The sequence below is a fragment of the Schistocerca americana genome, chromosome 8 (assembly GCF_021461395.2).
Source record: "Schistocerca americana isolate TAMUIC-IGC-003095 chromosome 8, iqSchAmer2.1, whole genome shotgun sequence".
In the NCBI taxonomy this organism is placed as follows: Eukaryota; Metazoa; Arthropoda; class Insecta; order Orthoptera; family Acrididae; genus Schistocerca; species Schistocerca americana.
In genome coordinates, this window is record NC_060126.1 from 321,989,673 (window position 1) to 322,017,051 (window position 27,379).

At 39.3% G+C, this 27,379-nt stretch overlaps 1 protein-coding gene across 1 annotated transcript in view; it reads right to left on the reverse strand.

Moving 5' to 3' along the window:
• Positions 1-21,357: 21,357 nt before the first annotated feature.
• LOC124545271 (rhomboid-related protein 2-like) overlaps positions 21,358-27,379 on the reverse strand; it is a 51,618-nt gene continuing 45,596 nt past the window's right edge. The window contains exon 8 of the mRNA XM_047124153.1: positions 21,358-22,405. Coding sequence (XP_046980109.1) covers positions 22,205-22,405 — 201 coding nt within the window. The 3' untranslated portion in view covers positions 21,358-22,204. The remainder of the gene's footprint in view (positions 22,406-27,379) is intronic.

The window sequence follows — 27,379 nt, forward strand, 5'->3', positions numbered from 1 at the left end:
GCAAAATTGGTTACAGATGCAACCGATAAACGTATTTTCTGATGAAATAAAAAAAACTCGTAAAACGTCGGGAAAACTGCATTGAAGTCGAGGGATGTTACGTAGAAAAATAACGCATGTTTCAGTTTTCTATCATCAGAATTAGTACAGCTATTCACAAATGTACCTTTACTTTTTGAATTCCCCTCGTATACCTCTATGTAGATGATTTTGTAAATAAGCTTTACCTATAATGTACTTTTAAAGATATAACAAGGGATGGCTTTTCTGATAGTGCATACGCGTGAATAGTGAGTTTCAGCATTAACATCTATTTATAAATAACTGTTTAACCATGGGTAACGCCACGGTCCAAGCTAGTAACATATATAATTATACTAACCCCCTAGGACATCCCCCCCCCCCCCCCCCCCACACACACACACCCACTGGTAAAAGCACAAATCGCACACTGCTGGCGAGGTATCTAGCGATCAGTTTGAGACTATGTGAGCCACTGTAAGGAATGGCAATGCCGAAGCCCATGCCGCAGTTAGCCTACCTTCGGGGTATCTTATACCAATTCTTCTGCAGCAGCGCTATTCCACTGGATTGAAATCGACTCCTTGGGGCGTCAACAAAAGAGAATCGATGGATAAACGACAATGGATGCACTGTTCCCGTTGCAAGTGGACTATACTAAGGATGGTTATGTGAAACATCTTTTCGCCAAGAGCAAAGAGCTGGCTCGCATACAGTCCCTAGACGCCCAGAAGAAGGACCAATAGCGCTACAACGCCAAATGTTGATCTGTAAGATACAGGCTGAAGGTTGGTATGGATTTTTAAGCCAGCGCAGAAAGCAGGACTATCAGAGAAATTACTAAAACACTATTTTGGTCGTAATATTTCCTTCATTGTTGTCTAACATCACATACGAAGTCGACTGTTATGACCCTACATCAAGAATACAAAAGCACAAAGATGTCGTCCACGTCTTCCATATGAAGACCTATCGATGATAGGACCTCCTCGTTCAAGAAAACTGAAGCCCCACTCGATGATAACAAAGGTATGACAGAAGGGGCTGCCTATGATGCACACTAAATGACAAAAAATGGCTCTGAGTCCTATGGGACTTAACATCTGAGGTCATCAGTCCCCTAGAACTTAGAACTATTTAAACCTAACTAACCAAAGGACATCACACACATCCATGCCTGAAGCAGGATTCAAACCTGCGACCGTGGTGGTCGCGCCATTCCAGACTGAAGCACCTAGAGCCACTCGGCCACACCGGCCGGCTAGGATGTGACAACACAAGCCAAATGCAAGGATCCTCTAGCACTTCCATAGAGAGAATCACTGTCAAGATACTGTCTTAGTTCCAATAAGAACTTCTCTGGGAGAGGGAGCAATGCTACGAGCTGTGCTGCAGTAAGCATTGCAACCTGGCACCAGCTCAGATTTGATCACCAACAACTATTTATTACCCTATTTAGTGTTTACCATTTTTAAAGATTATCGAAATTTATTATTTTAGTAATGTTTGTATATTGTGGAATATTTGACGTTTGTATAAATAGCAGCACTCTCTGTCCAGGAGACAGTTCTACTCTGCTCTATATTAGTGTCCATAATACATGTGCTTTCAGTGCTAAGTGCTGTGTTCCATTGATGACTGTACATTCGTATTAAGACTTGATTGTGTTATGACATATCATGACTTCGACTACAGTGCCTAAAGTAACTGTTGTGTATATGTGACTCAATTTTCACAGCACTAGAAGAAAAATAAAGCAACCACAATTGTTGTCTTCTAACGTGGTGTGACTCCACTAGAAAAAGTCTACAACCCTGGTTTCCACATGGTCGGCACAAACTGAATGACATTATTTGTTAGTCCCAAACGAACATTTATCAGTCAACAAGTAGAGAAATCCCCAACTATGAAACAGTCATCGGAGGTGTTGGAAAATGCAACAGCATTCAAGTCTGGGGAGCATGCTGGTTTTAGCAAACGAGTGATACCCTCACAACCTGGATTCACATTCAGAGAAGTGAGTTCCAGATACCTGTCTGGCCTATATTTAACCTATATCAATTAAGGAAAATGTCGGGATGGTTTCTATTAAACGAGACAGTCCATTTCATTCCCCATTCCAACCTTGTTCTCAACCCCCAATGGCCTCATCAAAGACCCCTACTCTTCTTTTCGTAGCATTTTGTCTGAATGGGTACAGCTGTCTGTTGAAAAGAGTTGTGAGTGGTAGTAGGTTAGCGAAGAATTAAAGGTTGGGTGTTCTTATCTCTCTATCTGCAGAGAATTGTTTACAGGTGATGTGTAAATTTGTACTTTCATCAGTGTTGATTCCTTCTCACAACATCAGTCTGTCAACATAGTATGGAGACTTTTGTGTCAACAGTAGGACAGTTTTGCATTTTCTCTCACATAAACAAACACTGTCATTGTAAATGAACCCCCTCCACAATGTATTTTTTTCCGTATTTTGTCCAGTGCCATCCTGTCTTTTTGTTAATGGAACACATACAACGAGCATCTGCTCATATATGTTCACTCCACAAAGGATGCAACAGTCAGTTTGGACTGATACTGTGCATCATTTTGTTGTTCACAAGACTCAGCTTAACTGTTCTGAAGTAACACAACATTATATGGTGGCCCCTATAGCAGCCATGCCCCTATTTTATAGTTGATGAAAACATTTATTATTATTTTTTAAATATGTGATATCATGAGAGACAAGTGTGTTGTCAGAGGAACAGTTTGGTTTCGCTAGTGCAGAGACGGTGTAACAGTATCTTCACAAGCCACAGAAAATAGACTGAAAACAATGATATCATTTAATTATAAGAACAGTTATTATCATCACTGACTTTCTGTTGCATTCTTTATTCTTGTTCGAGTAGCCATGACGCTAGCAAGACGCACTTTAATCTGCTGCCCATGATAAGGTCTGGTATTATTACTGTTATGTAAACTACCTGTTGTAAATTATTGGAGAAAAATAGACAATAATGTTATTCAAGTTTGTCTCATATTTTCTGTAAGAATACTACTTATCTTCATACTTTGCATTCTATCTTTGCTTCACTGCGGACAAGCTGCAACGCCGCCGTTAGCGGTAATAAATTTATATGATCTCATTGACAAGAGTTACAGTTTTATTTCAGACTGCAAATGCTGAGAACAATTATTTAACGCTAAATGTAAATGTGTGAATAGGGCGTCCGGTCGCGTAGACTGTACGCCGGGTGCAAGTCTTTCGATTTGACGCCACTTTGGCAACTTGCTCGTCAATGGGGATGAAATGATGATGATTAGGACAACACAACACTCAGTCCCTGAGCGGAGAAAATCTCCGAAACAGTCGGGAATCGAACCCGGGTCCTTAGGATTGACATATTGACATTCTGTCGCGCGGACCACCCAGCTACCGGGGGTGGACTATTTAATGCTTATTAATTTCTTTTCTTTTTTTTTTTCCAAATCGAATTCTGAAGTTATTTTCATGTTATCGGAACAGATCGATGTTCATTTATCTACCGCCATATCAGGAAAGCTTTACGCGGCGAGTTTAAATTACCGAATAATTCAGACATATATACACTCCTGGAAATTGAAATAAGAACACCGTGAATTCATTGTCCCAGGAAGGGGAAACTTTATTGACACATTCCTGGGGTCAGATACATCACATGATCACACTGACAGAACCACAGGCACATAGACACAGGCAACAGAGCATGCACAATGTCGGCACTAGTACAGTGTATATCCACCTTTCGCAGCAATGCAGGCTGCTATTCTCCCATGGAGACGATCGTAGAGATGCTGGATGTAGTCCTGTGGAACGGCTTGCCATGCCATTTCCACCTGGCGCCTCAGTTGGACCAGCGTTCGTGCTGGACGTGCAGACCGCGTGAGACGACGCTTCATCCAGTCCCAAACATGCTCAATGGGGGACAGATCCGGAGATCTTGCTGGCCAGGGTAGTTGACTTACACCTTTTAGAGCACGTTGGGTGGCACGGGATACATGCGGACGTGCATTGTCCTGTTGGAACAGCAAGTTCCCTTGCCGGTCTAGGAATGGTAGAACGATGGGTTCGATGACGGTTTGGATGTACCGTGCACTATTCAGTGTCTCCTCGACGATCACCAGTGGTGTACGGCCAGTGTAGGAGATCGCTGCCCACACCATGATGCCGGGTGTTGGCCCTGTGTGCCTCGGTCGTATGCAGTCCTGATTGTGGCGCTCACCTGCACGGCGCCAAACACGCATACGACCATCATTGGCACCAAGGCAGAAGCGACTCTCATCGCTGAAGATGACACGTCTCCATTCGTCCCTCCATTCACGCCTGTCGCGACACCACTGGAGGCGGGCTGCACGATGTTGGGGCGTGAGCGGAAGACGGCCTAACGGTGTGCGGGACCGTAGCCCAGCTTCATGGAGACGGTTGCGAATGGTCCTCGCCGATACCCCTGGAGCAACAGTGTCCCTAATTTGCTGGGAAGTGGCGGTGCGGTCCCCTACGGCACTGCGTAGGATCCTACGGTCTTGGCGTGCATCCGTGCGTCGCTGCGGTCCTGTCCCAGGTCGACGGGCACGTGCACCTTCCGCCGACCACTGGCGACAACATCGATGTACTGTGGAGACCTCACGCCCCACGTGTTGAGCAATTCGGCGGTACGTCCACCCGGCCTCCCGCATGCCCACTATACGCCCTCGCTCAAAGTCCGTCAACTGCACATACGGTTCACGTCCACACTGTCGCGGCATGCTACCAGTGTTAAAGACTGCGATGGAGCTCCGTATGCCACGGCAAACTGGCTGACACTGACGGCGGCGGTGCACAAATGCTGCGCAGCTAGCGCCATTCGACGGCCAACACCGCGGTTCCTGGTGTGTCCGCTGTGCCGTGCGTGTGATCATTGCTTGTACAGCCCTCTCGCAGTGTCCGGAGCAAGTATGGTGGGTCTGACACACCGGTGTCAATGTGTTCTTTTTTCCATTTCCAGGAGTGTATTTGCCATTGTAAAAAGAATCTGCGTAAAGGTAGCTTGATTGTAAATCAAAATCTATGCTATGAGAAACTATTTTAACTTCTACCATTATTTGCTGGTGTCGGAGCATAAAATTTTCTCAGCTAAAGCTCGGAAATCTTCTCAGTAAAATTCGCCGATTCCAGTGTTGTGTGTCTCTGAGTTATAAAAGTGAAGTGATATTCAAGAGTGAACTGGGTTTGTGTGAAAGTAGTCAACGAACCTAATTGAATAATTTTAAACAGATAGATTTCTTTACAGACAACATATGAAAACGGTTGTGTTTTTCAACTTAGTTCACATTCATGCTCATGTCATATTCTAGCCGGGTAATGCAGTAACTAAATGACAATTTAGAACTGTAGACATATTTAAATATTTGTGTTGGACGCTGCTAAATTTACGCATTCAGAACATGGTTTAAAAGACAGCACACTGGCGAGAAACGCGTAGTGCGATGTAAAAATATATTATAAAGAATATGTAACATCACCAAATTGAATTAATATATGTATTAAATGTTTTCAGGTGTATCATACCACTGAAATATATTAATGGATTGTCATACTTTATTTCATGTATACTGATTGGAGGGCAAATGATAAAACCAGTTATCTAGAAGAGAGACCACAAACAGGGATGTACAAATAAATCTTAATTTCATTCAGCATGTGCTGCAGCCTTATGAGTAGCTACCATTACATAGCTGCTGCGAGTTAAAATGATAATTAAACTAGAACTGCCAATATCATAAAGTAGTGCTTATCTCATTGCCATTGTGAGTAAAGAAATTTTTTGAAATGGTTAGGCCAAAGAAACAGATTAAGGCCACTGAATTTACTGATGTTAATGTAGATACTGATGCAGTATCAGAGAGTCAAAGCGAACAAATAGAACACACTTCAGTGCAATTATTAGGACATACGTCAGGAATTAATGACAAAATTTTAACAAAATTACCAAACGAAAATGAAGTTGAGGATCAGTCTGAAATAACAGACAATCCTCAGACAAAAGTTGCCGATATTATTGAGGGTAATGTAGCAGAGCAGGGGGTGGACCTTGTTACTTTGCCAACTACAACCCCGTCTGACAGTAACTTAATAAAATTTCTGTTCCGAAGACTTAATGTTATGGAACAAGAACGTAGGGAGGCTAGGACTCTTAACAGAGCAAAAGCGAAAGGAGGAAGAGATATTAAGGGAACAACAACGTGAGTTCAAAGAGCAAGAATGAGAAAGAAAATTTCTGGATTTAATCAATAAAACATTTGTTGAGAGAGACAAAGATCTAGTAAACAAATTCAGTCAAATCTTGGTTGAACGGGACAAGGCTACTGTCGAACAGTTTAACAAAGAAATTGATATTGTCAAAAGGACTATTAAACCTCTGGAAGATGTTCCAATTCGGTTTGATACTATGCAACAGGAAATTAATAACTTAGATACCGTAAGCAGTTTAAGAGCTTGGGCATTACTGTGTATTCTATACAGGGCAATATGCAAAAAGATATCGAATCCCAATTTCATAAGGAAGAGGCTCAAGCGTTATGTTTAGAAAACCAGAATATCAAAAGGCCAGCAATGCGGTGTAATGGAACAACACGAATTGAGAATCCACGCAATGTATCAAATTCACCTGCGAGCTATTCAGAGACACCTAGGGAACGGAGTTACGGCAGCCAAAGTGTTGTACTGCAACAGGTTACGCCACAACATAGGCCGAATTCGGAAACTGTACATGCTATCATGAGGGTGCAGTGCAGGTTAACAATAATAGTACAGTACAGTTAAACGCATTGATGCGCGACAAAAGCCTTATCAAGCACCGGCCATATCATGTATTCAATGAAGACAATTAATGGAATATCCACCCAGTAGATTTCTACTAGGCCTTGTCTTTTTCCCAATTTGATCACCTGCTTACTTCACTATTTCATCTCTCAAAACCACCCATTTCTCTTCTGCTTTATTCCTTTCCCCTCGTCTAGTCAACTGCTGCCTAATGCTCCCTCTGAAACTCTCAGCAGCCTCTGGTTCTTTCAATTTATCCATATCCCATCTCCTTAATTTCATATCTTTTTGCAGTTTCTTTAGTTTTGATCTACAGTTCATAACCAATAAATTGCAGGCAAAGTCCACATCTGCCTCTTCAAATGTCTAGCAATTTCAAATCTGGTTCCTAAATCTCTGTCTTATCATCATACAAGCGTGTTCCCAAATCTCTGTCTTATCATACAAGGGTTACCCAGAAAATAATACACCACTTTTTTTTTTCTTCAGCAACTCTTTATTGAACATAATGAGAATTAAACACATGAAAGAATGGTATTTTATCTGCACACCATATTTTTAGACGTAATCTCCATCCCATTCTATGGTCTTCCTCCAGCGCGAAGCAAGGGCATGTATGCCCTGTCAGTACCAATAATTGTCCTTGTGGCAGAGCCAGTGTTTCACTTTGTGAATCACCACCTCATTATCCTCAAAATGTCTTCCATGAATGGTGTCCTTTAATGGCACAAACAAGTGGAAGCCTGAGGGGCTTAGGTCAGGTCTGTAGGGTGGTTGGGGTAACACTGTCCAACCCTGTTTTGCAATGTGTGCAGCAGTCCTCAGACTCTTGTGGGGCAGAGAATTATTGTGTTGCAGCAAAACATCTCCTGGGGGGGTTGCTGTGGTGCTGAAGTTACTGGAATCACATCTTGAGTTTTGTTAATGTGTTGACATATCCTTCTGAATTAATGGTACCACTTCTTGGCATCACATCAATGAGAATCACACCTTCAAAGTCACAGAAGACTGTGATCACAATGTTACCAGTTGCTTTGAATTTATTCTTCTGTGGTGAATGGGGATGGTGCCAGTCCATTAACTGTCCTTTTGTTCTGGGGTCAGAATGGTGAACCAAGTTTCATCACCTGTCACAAACCATAAGGAGAGGGCCTCCCCTTTAGCTTCAAAACGTAGCAACAAATCAAGACAAATGGTTTTTCTGTGCGATTTGCCACCCACTGTTAGATACTGTGGGACCCATCTTGCACACACTTTTGAATATCCAAGAGTGCAGATAATTGCATCCACACTTCCTTTGCTGACTGACAGATGCAGTGCCAACTGCCATCTCGTAATACATCTGTTCTCACAAATGGCATCAGCTCGCTGCAACATGTCACGTGTGACAGCCATGGATGGTCTCCCTGACTGCTGCAAATTGTGGAGCTCTGCTGAACCACCTTCTGATGACCTCACCCTCCATGCCTAGCGACTAACTGTACTTCTGTCGACAGCAGATGCTCCATAGACATTGCACAAGCATTTGTGAATATTCCACAGAGTTTCTTTCTCTGCAGTGAGAAATTCAATGACGGCATGTTGCTTGTAAAATACATCATCTACAGACAACATTTTGAAAGTGTTCCACAGCTATGCTATCTATCAGAAGAGACGGAAACTTAGAGCGCTCACTCAGGACACTTCAAATAATACATACAAAATGTTTTGCATTCGTAGCATTGTTTTAGGCTGAGGAAAAAAAAATGTTGTGTATTATTTTATGGACAACCCATGTATAATCAATCTGAAACTTTCTATTGTCTCCAGATCTCTTCCAAGAATAAATCTTCTTTCACAGTTCTTAAACCAAGTGTTAGCAATAATTAAATTATGCTTTGTGCAAAATTCTACCAAGTGGCTTCCTCTTGCATTCCTTTCCCCCACTCTATATTCATCTATTTTTCACTGAGCGAGGTGGCACAGTGGTTAACACACCGGGCTCGCATTTGGGACGACAAGGGTTCAAACCCATGTCCAGCCATCCTGATTTATGTTTTCTGTGATTTTCATAAATGACTTCACGCAAATGCCAGAATGGTTCCTTTGAAAGGACGCAGCTGATTTCCTTCATCATCCTTCCCTAATCTGACAGGACCGACAACCTCGCTGTTTGGTCCCCTCCCACAAACAAACAAACAAACAAAAAACAAAAAAAAACTTACATTCCCTTCTCTTCCTTTTTCTACTATTGAATTCCAGTTCCCCATCACAACTAAATTCTCTGTCTCCCTTAACATCTTAATTTCTTTTATCTCATCATACATTTCTTCAATTTTTTCATAATCTGCAGAGCTAGTTGTTATATATAAACTTGTGTTACTGCATTAGGTGTGGGTTTTATGTCTTATCTTGGCTATGACAATGCACTCGCTATGCTGCTCGTAGTGGGTTACCCGCATTCCCATTTTCTTATTCTTTATTAAACCCATTCCTGCATTACCCCTATTTACTTTGTATTTATTACCCCACATTCGCCTGACCAGAGATCCTGTTCCGCCTGCCACCGAACTTCATTAATTCCCACTATATCGAACTTCAGCCTATCCATTTCACTTTTTAAATTTTCTAACCTACCTGCCTGCCTGATTAAGAGATCCAACATTCTACACTCTGGTCTGTAGAAAGCTAGTCTTCCTCACCCTGATCCAATGGCGGACTATTTGACCTCCAGAATGTTTCACCCTAGAGGAGATCATCATTTAGCCATACAGTAGAGCCGAATCACCAAAAAAATTACGACTGTGTTTTCACCTCACTTTCAGCTGTGCACAGTACCAGCACTGCAAAGCTGTTTTGGTTGGTGTTACAATACCAGGTCACTCAATCATCCAGACTGTGGCCCCTGCAACTGCCGAAAAGGCTGCTCCTCCTCTTCAGGAACCTTGGGGCCTCTCAACAGATACCCCTTGGTTGTGGTTGTGCCTACGGTACAGCTATCTGTATCGCTGATGCATACAACCTATCCCACCAACTGTCTGGTCCTCCTACATATACCTGAAGACAAGACAACAGAGATAAAATGAGGGAGATTTGAGCCCACACAGAGGCTCACTATTAATCGTTCTTCCCATGAACCATTAGGGGAAAGTGACAGTGGTACAGAAAGTACTCTCTGCCATGCACCATAGGGTGCTCATGGAGTATAAATGTAGATGCTAGGCACACACACAGAAACACATGGAAATTTGGGGCACTGATAACTATGATGATGATGATGATGATGATGATGATGATGATGATGAAGATGAAGCAGCCAAGTGGGCATTCATAGTATTTACAGTTGCAGCTCTCCTGTGTGCAGTCATCTTAATGTTGAGACACAGGGCCAAGTGTTGAGAGAGGAAGAGTGACTAAGTTTGGAACCAGCATATGCAGCAAAACTTATTATCCAGTGACGGGATGATTAAGTAATCCAGACTGAGTTATGACGCATGAATCCCATCTCTGGCAAGATGACCACCAGAGCAAAAAGCTCGTGGTATTTTATATTCTGATCTGACATATTTTAGCTGAATATGCTTTAGGAGCAAAGGAGACCAATCACTAAAAAGCAGAACAACTGACTCATCTATAGGTACCCATGCCCCTACATGTGTTTTATGACAAGACAGGAAAAAAATCATTTGATCTACCCTCTATTTTAGGTGACAATGAGGTTATAAGGTTTTGTCTTGTCAGATTAACCAAACTGTTGGACAGATTTTAGTGTGTTCTCAGTGTTGTTGGCTTACTTTTTTAAGACTTTACCAGCCAGCCACAATATCCTGAATTATTATCCCTTCTGTTAGTTAATTTGTATTTTACCAGTACAGAGCAAGAAAAATTCATGGGAATAGTTTTAATGTTAGTGTTCAAGAATGTAAATTTGTGTGTGTATCCGTTTTATACTGGATGGGAGTTGAGGAATGGCCTTTTTTTAATGAATTTTACCCCCAATTTAAGTGTTTTAAAGATTTTAACCATTTTTGTTTCACAGCGTTTTAGTAAGAGCACAATTGACGGTGCTATTCAGTGTCTTAAACCCACAAACAACAATAAATTTTCATTGTGGACCCAACGAATCCATTTCAATAGTAGCCTTATGTCTCAAAAGTAATTGATGACAAAAAACTACTATTGGGAGCTGTTTCAATAAAGTGTATCAATGAACAAGTTAATATACTTACATGCTCACATACAGCACTGTCTTTCTAGTAATTACAGTATTACACTACAAAAAGTATGAACATAAAGCCAATCACGGCAGTTCATTGGCTGCTTTTTTTTTCAGTAACAGCACGCTTTTCATCATCAAATGCAGTTAATAGTAGACAATTTTGGCAAGTGTAGAACTGTTGAAAAGCTAGAGATTTCAGTTCTTAAACTGAGAAGTAGATTGTATCTCCTTCAACCTCTGTGAAAATCACAAGTTTCTAAAGCTTTCTGACCAAATTGTGAGGGGTTTGGGACTCAAACCTGAACCATTTCCTTTCATTATCAATGCTTTCTACTGACTGAGCTCAAAATCACATTCACAACAAACATTTTTAAGAACACCTCTTCCCTACTTCAAAGAATCCAGTACACCAATCAAATTTAATTTGTCGATGAGTTTATAACAGGATACACACTACTGCAAAATCCAAAAGTCATTGGGAAATGTGTTTCATTTTGAACTCTAGCGAATGAGATGTTAAAAATTTTGATTAGATGATTATTTTTCTGCTTGGGAGATGCCAGCGACATGTAAAGATAACTTAGTATGCACATTGAAGTCAAAGTAACTGAAAAGCATATTCAGCCACAAGACCAACAGTTGAAATATTGTAATAGATTTCATTTAATAGAAGGAGTTTGATACTATTATCACAAACATTTCACTTGAAAGTGAGAATTATTTATTTATTTAACAGACTGTAATAATTTTGATTCAAAAGGATGTAGGTTGCAGTACTTACTGGGAGATGAAGAAACTTGCACAGGATAGGGTAGCATGGAGAGCTGCATCAAACCAGTCTCAGGACTGAAGACCACAACAACAACAACAACAACAATTTTGATTTTAATTTCTGCATGTAGCCAAGGGTACCATTAGAACATTAAAAAATTACAAATCTTTAAAGAAATACAAGGTTTTATTCAGACTATTAAAGCGTACATGGATGGAGAATGATGAAAGTACAGTGCACCACACAATACATAAACTATGATATAAATATAATTTGTGCAAAAGCATTACACTGTAAAAAGGTAAAATACATACAGTACACATTTGTACAAAATGAACACAGTGTATAAAAGTTATGAACAATTTATTCACAAAATTTATTTTAATGCAATATTTTGAATCATACAAAAGGACAATGAACACAAAAGAGTGTTCATCTAATATAAAAAATAACCCACTTTCCACATAAAAATAAGAAATACTCACAACATTCTTCACTGACAAATAGTCTCTATCTCTGGGAGTATCTTTGTTTGACCTAATATTATCAATGTAAACACTAATAATATTAGAGTAAACAGATGAGGACTGATTAGACCTAGTTATCAATAAAGATGTCATTTTTTAGAGATATAAGACATGTGGAACATTACCTGCACAGTGTATACTACTCGTATAAAGGTGGCACACCACACCACACACTGGATGAAATAATCTTATTGAAAACTTTTACTTCTGTACACTGGCAAGTTAATCTCTCATGCAGTCAGATTAATTGCTATAAAGTAGGGAAAAAGAGACAAACACTACACTGCCAGGTAATTAGACAAAATTTTTAAACAAACTGCATCCACATGTCTAATATAAACTTTGAAAATGACCTGTGTTGCATCTACAAGCACTGTAACAAATACGAGTACATCTGAAAAGTCTGTGCACAGAATCGTGATTTGGGGGAGGTGTTCCTAGTACTTGGTTCCAATTTTAGCTAGGAACATGGAGTGAAAACTTTTTTATTTAGCCTGAACCAGCAGCCATTAATATAGCCATTTGAATATGTCTTTCTTACTGTAGCTATGTTATAGTACACCAAGCAAGGTTTGAACGATGAACCAGAGATGGCATGCGGCAAATTATGCAAACTGATTAATTCGTTTTGCAAAAGATTTTACGTGCACCATTCGGATTTTACATGCAAAAACAGTCACCCTCATTCAGATTTTGTGTGCAAAAACAGACACCTTTAAATAACTCCATACTGAAGCAAGACAGATGGTTCAGATTTGAGCCACCAGTGTATTGGATCTTGATCTAAAGTAAGTTCCAACTGTTAACAAAAATTTTGCTGCATTTGGATTTTATACACAAAGAATACATTTTTCTGGGAGGTTTTTGAAGCGCATCACTTCTATACTTTAAACTTGTACGTACTGGTTGAAGCTTTGCACAAAGGTTAAGACAAATTTTTTAATCCAATAATCTTTATCCATTGTCAAGACATGGTGGTTTAAAGTCGAGCTAAATGTAGCACATAAGATTCGTTCTTACATTAACTGAATATGCAGAACAGTTTAAAGTGAATCAAATAAATAAAAAATGCATTCTTACAATAAAACTGAAAACTCACTTTGAAAAATCTAGCTTTATTTGGATTTTATGTGCAAAAAAATTTCTTTTTTTTAGTTTTTTAAATGTGCCATTCCTGTTTTTCAAACTTGTGTGAATCTGTTCAAATTTTGAAACTTCCTGGCAGATTAAAACTGTGTGCCAGACCAAGACTCGAACTCGGGACCTTTGCCTTTCGCGGGCAAGTGCTCTACCAACAGAGCTACCCAAGCACAGCTCACACCCCGTCCTCACAGCTTTACTTCTGCCAGTACCTCGTCTCCTACCTTCCTGTGCTTGGGTAGCTCAGTTGGTAGAGCACTTGCCCGCGAAAGCAAAGGTCCCAAGTTCGAGTCTCGGTCTGGCACACAGTTTTAATCTGCCAGGAAGATTCATATCAGCGCACACACTGCTGCAGAGTGAAAATCTCATTCTGTTCAAATTTTGTAAGAAAATGGACAAATACAAGTAATTAATTGTAATCCTATTGTTTTGTAAAAGCTTTATCAGTTGCCACAATTTTAAGCAACGTGGTTTGAATGACAATTAAAAAACCTATACTGGATCAGTCATCGCATGAGTCATAAAAAAAATCTACCTTGGTTGCCAAGCTATGGCTTCTAATCTCAAAATTATGGTAGCGTAAAAGTTGAATACCAAACTAAAAAATGCTCCTGTCCAAGCACAAAGAAGGGCGAATATGTCCTGGGCAAAGTTAGGAATGTAAGAGAAGAGAACTAGCTTTTTGACTTACCAGGCAGGTTTAAAGACATTTAAATCAAAACACTGTGACATATTCATGCTCGTTTATGAGTTAAACCTACTTCCCCAGCCAGTGAGTTCTCTTAGACCCACATCTTGTTACATGTATGGTGAGGGGAGTAAGAATGAATAGACACAAACTTATGTGCATCTAGAGAGTGGGCTGCATCTACAAGAGAACATATATGAATGTGGGGTGCAACTGTAATAGGAAGCATTCCTAAACTTTAACAACATGTATCATATTGCACGACATGACAAATGCCATGCTGGGTGACATAATGGCACGCGTCATGTTATACGACATGATATCGTGTATCATGTTACTTTAATTGACACAGAGCATTGCATTAAATGACATAGGTACTAACTCTAAAAAGTGGTAATACGTCAAGATGTTTTCATTTATATGTCTTTAAAGCTGCCAGATTAGTCAAAAAGTTAGTTCCATTTTTTTACATCCCTAAATCTGTGCAGGACATATTCACATTTTTTTGTGCTACGATAGGAGCACTTTCCACTCTGATACTAGAATACAATGAGGGGCACATTTTAATTGAGAGGTGTTTATGGAACAATTATGATTCAATTCATGTAGGTTAATACTGTCTTTTGGAACTGTAATAAAAGTCTTATTAAGACTAAAAATATTTCGCTTTATTTTAAAGCATCTTCAATGGTAAGATTTGTTTTAATGATCTTCTACACAAATGGGTAAGATTTTTTATACACTGCACTTTCACTAATACGAAATTAATACGAAATATAATTAAAATTGTATGTTGTGTAGGAACATAGCCTTCTCACCATTTCATGTACTACAAAACGAAGTACACAAATGGCAAGATGGCAGTTGACCTACACAATAAAAGGGACAAATATGTTTCATGACAGTGAAAGTGCTGCACACAAAAATCTAACACTTATATGTACAAGAACATTAAGAATAAATTAAGAAACGAAAAAGCCTGACCACTGAAGCTGCTTTAAAATAATGCAAAACGGGTTTGGTCTAAAAAGGCTTTTATTATAGTTGAAAAGATGGTGTTAATCTATATATACTGTATAATTGTGACTGCAGGAAAGAGGCCGTAAAACAAAAAAGACAGTTATGATTCATTGTATCATTCATTCACAAATTGTTCCAAATTTGTTCACAATCATCCTCATCCATGTTTATTGCACATAGTGCCACCACACACAATAATACATAACATTTAGTGGCACCCAACTGTTACTATTACCCCATCATTCACATAGAAACAAAAATCAACTTAGTGTAAAACGCAACTATGTGATTTGTAACATACTGTGGAACATCTCAGTGCATGAGAGTACGACCTATATGAAAATGTTGACTATTCACATAACAAAAAAACTACAATTTAAAGGACAATAAAATCTAAATGTGTAAAAAGTTTTAAGAAAAACATCTCAGAAAATATGAGTATTTCATGTTGCCACTTGGTTTCTCCTACACATGCTGTTCCAGAAGAGAATTAAATTCAAATAATTTCAGACCAATTGTAACATGCTGCAAGAAAACTACACACCATTCAGCATTTAATTGACTAGATGAGGCCATTGCCACAACAGAATATTATAATTAAATATAAACTAAAGAAAGAGAAATTCAATAAATAAAGAATGTGTCAAGTAAGTTACAGCAACTGCTGATGAATACATTGCACAGTGAGATGATTGCAGTAAGACACTACTGCAATGAGCACCAAACTGAAACAGCAGCAGAAATAATTGTGGGACAATCATCAGAGGTCGACAAGGATACTGGAGCCTAGAACATAAGTGGTGTTCTGCACTAATCTGGCACCCCTGAACATGAAAATGATATCAGTTTTTTCCCCATCACTCTCAGTTTTCTCTGCACAGCTGCCCCTCCTCCCAAGCTACTGTGGGTTATTTATTATTTACTACTGGTTGCTAAATCTATGTTGTGTAGTGTAATTTATATAAATGTGCCAACATTGTATATCTGTACTACAAGATGGTGAAGTAGAAGTAGGGGGGAGAATGAAATTTGAAGCAGATGTTCTGTTGTCACTGCAGAAATCAACAGTTGAGCGAGTGTGAGAGCTAAAAGGTGATTATGTGCACTGAGTTGCATTATTTCATCAGTGCAGTGTCTAATATGTCAGAAAGAGAATGTGTGAATAGCCCGGATACATTTTCAGTGATTACACCTTTCGGTCCAGGGCTACCGATCCTCTCTCCACCATCATCATCATTTGAAAATTATCTAAACTGAAGGCAAGTCAAGAAAGTAATGAATCTAACTGTTCTGAGGGTGGTACTGATAGTAATCCAAAATCTCTTACTCAAACAGAAATTAACAATTTGGTGTAAGTCTTGGGACTCTTGAAAAGACACAACACAACTTCTAGGATCACGTCTCAGTGAAAATAATTCACTTGCACACAATATGTCATATTCTGTGTACATAAATTGTGATAAAGACTTTAGAGAATCTTTTGTTTTAAATGGTTTAATTGTATTCTGCAGACATCACCAGATTACTGATGAAAGTGGGGGCTCAAATGTATGGCAGTAAGCAATGGAGGTTATGTACAGATTTTTAAAAAGTTTGAAAGCAGTATTTCTACATACTGGAAATGAGTTAACTTCAATTTCGATTGTGTATTCAGTACACGGAAGAGGGCCATACATTACTATACACGTACTCCTTCAAAATCTGAAGTATGAAGAACACTAGTGGGTTGTATGCAGTGACTTTAAAGTGATTGGCATTCTTCTCAGCCAGTGAACAGGCTTCACCAAGATGCCCACTATATGTGTGAATGGGGCTGGAAAGGATATCGTAACCATTGGAGTATGAGACAGTGACTTAAAAGCAAAAACTTGAGAATGGGATCGAAGAATATTGTTAACAAACATCTGGTTAATCCAGATCAAATTTTATTGCCTAAGCTACACATCAAATTAGGACTGATGAAGTAGTATGTGAAAGAAAGGATATCTATTGGACCAGATACATGCAAGTTGATGTCTGATGAACACGTTGACGGTATAATGTTGGAAATAGGATAGCAACTTTGTAGAAGTTTAAAAAATTTTGTGGATCATTTCCTTGGCCAGAATAAGCAGCTTGATTACAAGGAAATGATGGAAGATATGCTAGTCATTTAAACAGGTAGGACACAAAGTCTCCCGAAAATAATTTTTTGAATGTCACAACTAGAAATTTCAGGTGAATGGTTCCACTGGGAACTTAAAACTCTGGAATGTTGTTACCAAGGTTGTTGCAGAATAAACATGTCTGACTACTGATGGTGTATCACACATGAAGAAGAAGCGACATCCACAAGGAAGGTCATCAAGGATTAACAGAAGCAAAACCTCCATCCAGTGAGAGTCCAAATCACCATATTTGCTTCTTAAAGGTCACACGTCTCTCACGTTACTTTATTACCATTTTTGTGTTCCATTTTGCCTACAGCTTCCTGTAATTGATTCCTGATTTCACTGGGCACAGATTTTGATGATGATGATGGTGGTGCCAAAACCCAATGTGCTGTAGAAAAACAAGCTTCAGCTTGTGATCAGTGCCATCTATTTAGTCAGATACTCATATTTTCATGCAAGCCTCAGACTAAAAGTCAAAATCTGTCAGCCTTTGTCATGCGTTGGATATGTGAGGGACAGAGCACTAACAATAAGAACACAATGAATGCATTTTTATGATATGTAAGTGACAGAAGAGACAGCTAACAGTGCAAGTAAGAGAGATAGTTTTGCTTCCCCTTAACAAAAACTAGTATGTACAAGCAAGAGGAAGCAAAAGTAGAATAAATTCAACTGAACAATACCAATAAGACAGATCAAACACTCAAATAAACAGTGTGCAAATAAAATTCAAGCCCCAAGGAGAACAGTCAATGCTCCCACAGTAATAAATGGGGAATACTTCACCCTCGTCTTTCCCGATTTTACTATGATGCCACAGAAACAGGATGACTCACTAAATTTTAAGTGTTCATCGCCGTATTTCATGGTCAAAGGTCAAGTGATACATCTCAGAATAGAATTCTAGAGGAGACAGAAAATTTAAACACAGTCATATATCCTAAATACTTACATTAAATACTGTACTCTGCAGAAGATAGAAAGAACTCTTTATTAAGCTTTCATCACTACAAAATGTTGTAAAATCAGTAGAGTACTTCAGTCTGCTTTCAATTTCTATGTTACTCAAAATAAAGATATAACAGTTCTTCTCCATTTGAATCACAAAGCACATTTTTTTGTTATGACTACTATTGGTTCTCTTAAAAAATCATCTTCAGATCTTTTACCTCACTTACCCGCACAACAAAATTCAATCTAATTAAAGAACCCTATTAAGTTAGAAATTGTTTGGTTGAAACCAATTCACCAAAATTCACTCTCTATCTCTCTCTGCACATGTGTGTGTGTACGTGGGGTAAGAGGGCGGGGGGTGGGGGGTGGGGGGGGGGGGGGTTGTGGCAGCTTGTGCATATGATACAAAATGAATATAAGTTTGATAAGAGAGCCTGTATTTTGAATGGACTGTTTAGCATTATGAGAAATATTTTAAGGATAGCTTTTGCTCTTCATGAGATGAGTGTTGAGAAATGAAAGTGCATATTAGCTTCAACACAAATATTCTATAATGACCATAAAAATATATCCTCCTGCATTAGATTGTAAAACTGCATCACATATTTCCTACTATTTTTGACCTAATAATTAAACTTTAATACACAAACTTCAAGTCACACAACCACAGGAAGAGGGGAAAGCAATAATGACAAGTAAATATAACACACGCTGTCCTGGGTATTTGTGTACATCATAGGTTTTTGAGAAATCTTGCACCAAAAGACACCATACACTCAACGCAATAGAAAAAACACACCTTCCCTAAATGTGGGCACCTGAAGAAGACAAAATGCATCTTGCCTTCTGACACAATAACTATTACAATATGTCCTTCAACACTGCAATTATTAGTCATCCAATACAAGAAATCTTCAAACTGGCTTCTTTTGAGTACACTCTATCATGACAAAGAAGGGTTTGGGAGAAGGTACTCCAATCAAGCCAGTGTGACAATTAACATATATACCTATACAAACCTAAAAATGAGGGTTGAGCTTCATGCACACTAACTACAATTCTCTTAATAAAATGGAACAAGAAAGTAACTAACCACTCTCAGGAAGAAAAGCAAAATAGGACCAGTAGTCACTGCACTGTTCCAAGCATTTCGAGTACTAGTACAGTAAATACGACAATCAAAACCAAGAGAGCACAAAGTATTTTAAAGACTTGGCAACAATCTCTCTAAGTGTTCATAAAAACTAAGTTTCTGGATGATAATTCCAACATTTGTAATAAAATAGGTATAAACATGAACAAAAAGTAAGAATTTATAACATAATAATAAACATCAACAGAAATAATAATAATAATAATAATAAAACAACAACAACAACAAACAACTTGCTTAGACTGTCATCATAGCCTTATAACTGTTATAGCCTTATAACAGGTTTGAAAAGAAAATCCTGTTGGAAAACTTACTGACATCTGCTAAATAAATCTCTCTTTGGTGCTAATCTGTAAGATCACCAGGTAACAAAACATCATCACTTAACTACATGTACACATAACACGATTTTGAAGACTACCATTCTGTTTCAAGTGTGAAATGTGTATGCTCAGATCTGCTTCTAAATTCCTATCACATGATGTGAGAAAATCTAATACTGAGAACAGTTGCACTTATAATTAGATTTGAGCATAATACATTCCACATAACGGCACAGGTGACATGTAGATCTTGCTCTTAGAAAGTAATATGTGCAAATAATATCTGACAACAACAAAGAAATGTATCAGTAGGTGATGCCTTCTAAAATCAAGCTTTTTAGTTACATGTAGTTTTGTTCATATCTGACATTTCGAAGATTCAAACTTAGACACAGATTCAAACTTAGACACCAATTAGACTTTACAGATTGTAAACTCGAAACAGAATGCTTATCAAAATCACCACGGATTGTACACAAATATGTTACAGTTATGTTTTGTGTCCTGATGATGATATTTTAGACTGGAACTGGGATAGCACAATAAAGGGTGTCACATGGTGTGTGTGTGTGTGTGTGTGTGTGTGTGTGTGTGTGTGTTTCCAACAAGAATGCTTATCAAAATCACCACGGATTGTACACAAATATGTTACAGTTATGTTTTGTGTCCTGATGATGATATTTTAGACTGGAACTGGGATAGCACAATAAAGGGTGTCACATGGTGTGTGTGTGTGTGTGTGTGTGTGTGTGTGTGTGTGTGTGTGTGTGTGTTTCCAACAAGACTCTCATATACAATGTTAGCCATGAATCATCATATATAAAAATATTTCGTGTCCTGAAAGGCCTGAAAAAGCTAAGCCATAACTTACATACAATAAAAATACATTTATCCATTGTTTATAGTTTGTACTTATTTTATAGTTTGAAAAATATTCTTAAATCTTTAAGATTGCAACACATAAGAATATTGTTGACAATACTACAAAGACTTTTATCACAGAATGGTACTTTAAGAAGGCACATTCAATACAAAATTTTAAAAGAAATAGGAGCCCAAATTATGCAGCTGGGGAAATACATTTCTTTACATTGCATATTTCTGTTCAATACTTAAAATACTACAATCTTTTATGTAAAACAGATTTATACAGACAAGTATTAAGACAAGGCACTGACATTTCAGCAAAGACTGTAGGTACAACTCAATACAACATGAAGCGCACACAAAAATTTGAAGTTACATTACAATACATGCTTCACACATTTTCAAACATCTTTGATGTCTGAGGCAGTTAATACTGTAAATAGATTCAATGCTATGTAGAAGAATATACATATGTAAAAAAGAATATATAAATAAAGAAGAGATTCATAAAAAAGTAAGCAGTTTCATTTAAGTGCTATTGTGTATATACGCATTACAAACATTGTAAATAACACGCATCAACTGTTAAGTGCACATATTCAATGTTTTCTTCATAAATTACATAACATTTTTTAGCTTGTATACAAATAACAGTATCAAAAATATATAAGAGTAAAAATATAGCAACACTGATTACACAATATAGAACAAGAAACATTAGGCAGCTATTAAAATTGAGTCTGCAAAATTGGAAAAAATGGACAACTAATCTGAATTATAGATTCAGCACACAAAATTAAACATGTTACTATTGTCGTGTGTGTGTGCTGAATATTATATTCTTTGGTGGGTAGTTTCACTGACGACATTCCAAAATTGGACTTACACCATTGGAGCTGTATTTTGAATCATGACATACCTGTTATAAAACTAAAAATAAGTGCTGATCTTCTTCTTATTTTTCTTTTCCTTTCTGGGGTCTGTAATACACTGTCTCTTATTTTCTTTGCAAACAAGAGAGTACATCCATTGAATGTAATAAATTTAATTACTATTCAACTAGTTTTTAGAAGCTCTATCTGTGCTGGACATGTAAAAAAATTTAAATCTGTATTCTAAACAATGGGTATATCTTATACACCTTGAACTGTGAATACCAACTTCTATAGGCAGTGGTTTTGATCGCATAGTTATCTGATGCATCTTAGACTCACCCAAAGTACCCATCCCCATGATTTTATCACCACAGGGTCTCTTCACCATACTTGCATCCAGCTTTTCTTCTTCTTGTCTTCCTAACTTGAGTTCTTTCACACAAATTCCAATGGGCACTATTTTCACAACCAACGTGAGTTAATCATAATCACCAACAATTAGAAATTATGTTGAATATATTTTTAATCAAAATGTCTGCCAATTGGCCAGAACATCACCTAAAAAGCTAGGCATAATGAGAGAAACCAGGGTGGACAGTCGTCTTGTGCACTGTCTGAAAGGAAAAAACTTTACGCTTCTGACTTACTGTTTGCATCAGCTGATGTTTCTGTCTCAGTCGCAGCTATAAAGCACTATGTGCTGTACGCAGACTCTGGAAAATATTCAGGGAATCCTACATTCCAGATTATGGCAGCAAGCATCAGTGCAACATATAGGACTATGCAAGTCCAACGCAACACTTTCTCCCAGTATTTCACCTGTAGATTGCGCAGAACATTGATTCCGACAAGCAATCCAGCGACAGCACCAGCAAGGTGGGCAGCATACCCAATCTGGTGAAAAAGAAAATGAGAATATTAAAATTGGTACACCCCTTCACATTAAATACAGAAAGAAAAAAATATTTTATTGTATTTGCGAGATTTCCTTACTAAAAAACAACTCAAATACATTACATCACGTATAGTGCGCGAAAAATTCTGAATATACTTTTATTTTTCAACAGCTTTCGCATGCCCACAGACATACATTCAAATTAAGAACCTGGGTATTGATTAACCATATGAAGAAAAACTTGGTTAAAGACACACAGGGTAGGCAATGGAACTGACACTTAGGCAGAGAATGAATAAAAATGAGAGTGACAAATGGATGGAAGTGGGATGTTAATACAGAAAAGTTTTGTAAATATCTTCTCTCCTCCACCCCCCCCCCCCCCCCCCCCCCTCCCTGCTGTGCCTGTGAGACTGGCAGATCAACACACAAACAGTTTTAAAATTGGGAAACCTAGCACCTAGAAGTGACAGAGTAATAACACACATGAAAAACTAAGAGCACTATATTTGTAGAAAGCAATTAAAACTGAATAAGCAAAGCACAAAGTTTTAAAGATAATGGCCATTAGGTATTATGAAGAGTCAAACCTTCATATTTTAAAGTCTTTTGAAGTTGATGAGGGTAAAGTGGTCAGCCTATTTTCAAAATATAATACATGGATAGCACCAAACAATAAATAAAAGGTGTACAACTTTGCTTCCGCCATTTGCCAATAGGTGGCGACAACGGTAAATAGCAGTCGAAAGAAACTGATCGCAGACATCAGGCAGTTAGCTTGGACCACGGTCAACGTAACCTCATTCAAACATTAGTCAATTTGTGTCTGCATCATAAAGTTGTTCTTGATTGAAAATGTCAGTTTACGAGCCTAATTCTCATTTCAATATGAAGAAAACAAAGGACGAGTCTCATCAAATACTCTCAAGTACATATGATAAGGACACTATTAGTGAAAGAATGTGTTGTTTCAATGCTTCAAGACAGTGATTTTAACATTGTACACTGGCATAGTGGTGGAACAGAGAACGTTTTCGAAGATGCAGAATTGGAGACATTGCTGAGTGAAGACTCGCGTCAAACTCACGTCTGCTGTGCAGCGAGCTACCTTAATTTAAGTATTAACTGTATTTTTCTTACTTGTCACTTCTTCTTCCATGTGTATTTGCTTTTAGGAAGCTTTAATTGTTGGGTGCTATTAATAGTGTTCCATAGATTTCGTGTTTGTTTTGAATACAGTCAGAGAGAGTCCCTTTAGTCAGCCATAGTGCCAATAGTGTCAGTGTCGTCGTAACTGCCGTCTGCTTCACATCTGCTGTGCAGCGAGCTACCTTAATTTAAGTATTAACTGTATTTTTCTTACTTGTCACTTCTTCTTCCATGTGCATTTGCTTTTAGGAAGCTTTAATTGTCGAGTGCTATTAATAGTTCCATAGATTTCGTGTTTGTTTTGAATACAGTCAGAGAGAGTCCCTTTAGTCAAGTGCTAGTCAGTAGTGCTAGTGTTTGTTTGCAATACAGTCCAGAGACAGATAGTGCTATTTTCATTGTTTTCTACAAGAAGTGCCTAGCAACCACAGTTTAGTGAATAAACAGCCACCTTTAGTGAATTAGCAGTCTAGTTAAATGTTGATTAACTCTCTTCAGTAAATTGATTCGTTAGGATGGATAGGATGTGTGACTGCTGTGTACGGACGCAGGAAGAGCCGGCCACTGTTCGCGAACAGCTGAGCGTGTTGATGGCCGCGGTCAGCTGTCTTCAGGCTGCTGCCTCGGAGTGTAGCGGCAGTGGGGAGTCTGGTGCGTCGCAAGGTACACCCCAGGTGTTACATGCTTCACCCACTGTCCCTGCTGTCGAGACATCTTCACGTGTACTGGGCGCGGTTGGGCCACCCTCTACCCAAGGGGAGTGGCGGGTTCAGCGGCGTTCGCGGCGCACGAGGCGGAGGGTCAATGTGGAGGCTGGCCGTGTGGCATCGCCCGCTCTGCCTGTGAGTGGACATGTGGCTGCTCCTTCAGCAAGGTCCGAGCAGGCACACGGGGGGAGGGGTTTATTAGTTATTGGGAGCTCCAATGTTAGGTGGGTGATGGGGCCCCTTAGGGAAATAGCGGGAAGATCGGGGAAGAAGGCCAGTGTTCACTCTGCTGCTTGCCGGGGGGTCTCATCCGAGATGTGGAGGAGGCCCTACCGGCGGCAACTGCAAATTGTTCCTCATGTCGGCCCCAATGACTCCTGCCGTCTGGGTTCAGAGGTCATCCTCAGTTTGTACAGGCGGTTGGCGGAATTGGTGAAGGCGGAAAGCCTCGCTCGCGGGGTGAAGTCAGAGCTAACTATTTGTAGTATCGTTCCCAAAACCGATCACGGTCCTCTGGTTTGGAGCCGAGTGGAAGGCTTAAACCCGAGGCTCAGACGACCTCCGCTATCGGGTGGAGAAATGTAGGGTCCCCCTGAATAGGTCAGGCGTGCACTACACGCCGGAAGCGGCTACGAGGGTAGCGGAGTACATGTGGAGTGCACATGGGGGTTTTTTAGGTTAGAGAATCCCCTCCCTAGGCCCGACAAGACGCCTCCTGAGACGCAGCAAGGTAGGAGTAGGCAAAATGCAACAGGGAATAACAATATTAATGTGCTAATAGTAAACTGCAGGAGCGTCTACAGAAAGGTCCCAGAACTGCTCTCATTCATAAACGGTCACAACGCTCATATAGTACTAGGGACAGAAAGTTGGCTGAAACCAGTCGTAAATAGTAATGAAATCCTAAACTCAGATTGGAATGTATACCGCAGAGACAGGCTGGACAGTAAAGGGGGAGGCGTGTTTATAGCGATAAGAAGTGCAATAGTATCGAAGGAAATTGACGGAGATCAGAAATGTGAAACGATTTGGGTGAAGGTCACGGTTAAAGCAGGCTCAGACATGGTAATTGGATGTCTCTATAGGCCCCCTGGCTCAGCAGCTGTTGTGGCTGGGCACCTGAAGGATAATTTGGAAAATATTTCAAGTAGATTTCCCCACCATGTTATAGTTCTGGGTGGAGATTTTAATTTGCCGGATATAGACTGGGAGACTCAGACGTTCATAACGGGTGGCAGGGACAAAGAATCCAGTGAAATTTTTTTAAGTGCTTTATCTGAAAACTACCTTGAGCAGTTAAACAGAGAACCGACTCGTGGCGATAACATATTAGACCTTCTGGTGACAAACAGACCCGAACTATTTGAAAAAGTTAACACAGAACAGGGAATCAGCGATCATAAAGCGGTTACGGCATCGATGATTTCAGCCATAAATAGGAATATTAAAAAGGTTAGGAAGATTTTTCTGTTTAGAAAAAGTGACAAAAAGCAGATTTCAGAGTACCTGTTGGCTCAACACAAAAGTTTTGTCTCAAGTACAGATAGTGTTGAGGATCAGTGGACAAAGTTCAAAACCGTCGTACATAATGCGTTAGATGAGTATGTGCCAAGCAAGATCGTAAGAGATGGAAAAGAGCCACCGTGGTACAACAACTGAGTTAGAAAACTGCTGCGGAAGCAAAGGGAACTTCACAGCAAACATAAACATAGCCAAAGCCTTGCAGACAAACAAAAATTACGCGAAGCGAAATGTAGTGTGAGGAGGGCTATGTGAGAGGCGTTCAATGAATTCGAAAGTAAAGTTCTATGTACTGACTTGGCAGAAAATCCTAAGAAATTTTGGCCTTATGTCAAAGCGGTAGGTGGATCAAAACAAAATGTCCAGACACTCTGTGACCAAAATGGTACTGAAACAGAGGATGACAGACTAAAGGCCAAAATACTAAATGTCTTTTTCCAAAGTTGTTTCACAGAGGAAGACTGCACTGTAGTTCCTTCTCTAGATTGTCGCACAGATGACAAAATGGTAGATATTGAAATAGACGACAGAGGGATAGAGAAACAATTAAAATCGCTCAAAAGAGGAAAGGCCTCTGGATCTGATGGGATACCAGTTCAATTTTACACAGAGTACGCGAAGGAACTTGCCCCCCTTCTTGCAGCGGTGTACCGTAGGTCTCTAGAAGAGCGTAGCGTTCCAAAGGATTGGAAAAGGGCACAGGTCATCCCCGTTTTCAAGAAGGGACGTCGAGCAGATGTGCAGAACTATAGACCTATATCTCTAACGTCAATCAGTTGTAGAATTTTGGAACACGTATTGTGTTCGAGTATAATGACTTTTCTGGAGACTAGAAATCTACTCTGTAGGAATCAGCATGGGTTTCGAAAAAGACGGTCATGTGAAACCCAGCTCACGCTATTCGTCCACGAGACTCAGAGGGCCATAGACACGGGTTCACAGGTAGATGCCGTGTTTCTTGACTTCCGCAAGGCGTTTGATACAGTTCCCCACAGTCGTTTAATGAACAAAGTAAGAGCATATGGACTATCAGACCAATTGTGTGATTGGATTGAGGAGTTCCTAGATAACAGGACGCAGCATGACATTCTCAATGGAGAGAAGTCTTCCGAAGTAAGAGTGATTTCAGGTGTGCCGCAGGGGAGTGTCATAGGACCGTTGCTATTCACAATATACATAAATGACCTTGTGGATGACATCGGAAGTTCACTGAGGCTTTTTGCAGATGATGCTGTGGTGTATCGAGATGTTGTAACAATGGAAAATTGTACTGAAATGCAGGAGGATCTGCAGCGAATTGACGCATGGTGCAGGGAATGGCAATTGAATCTCAATGTAGACAAGTGTAATGTGCTGCGAATACACAGAAAGATAGATCCTTTATCATTTAGCTACAAAATAGCAGGTCAGCAACTGGAAGCAGTTAATACCATAAATTATCTGGGAGTACGCATTAGGAGTGATTTAAAATGGAATGATCATATAAAGTTGATCGTCGGTAAAGCAGATGCCAGACTGAGATTCATTGGAAGAATCCTAAGTAAATGCAATCCGAAAACAAAGGAAGTAGGTTACAGTACGCTTGTTCGCCCACTG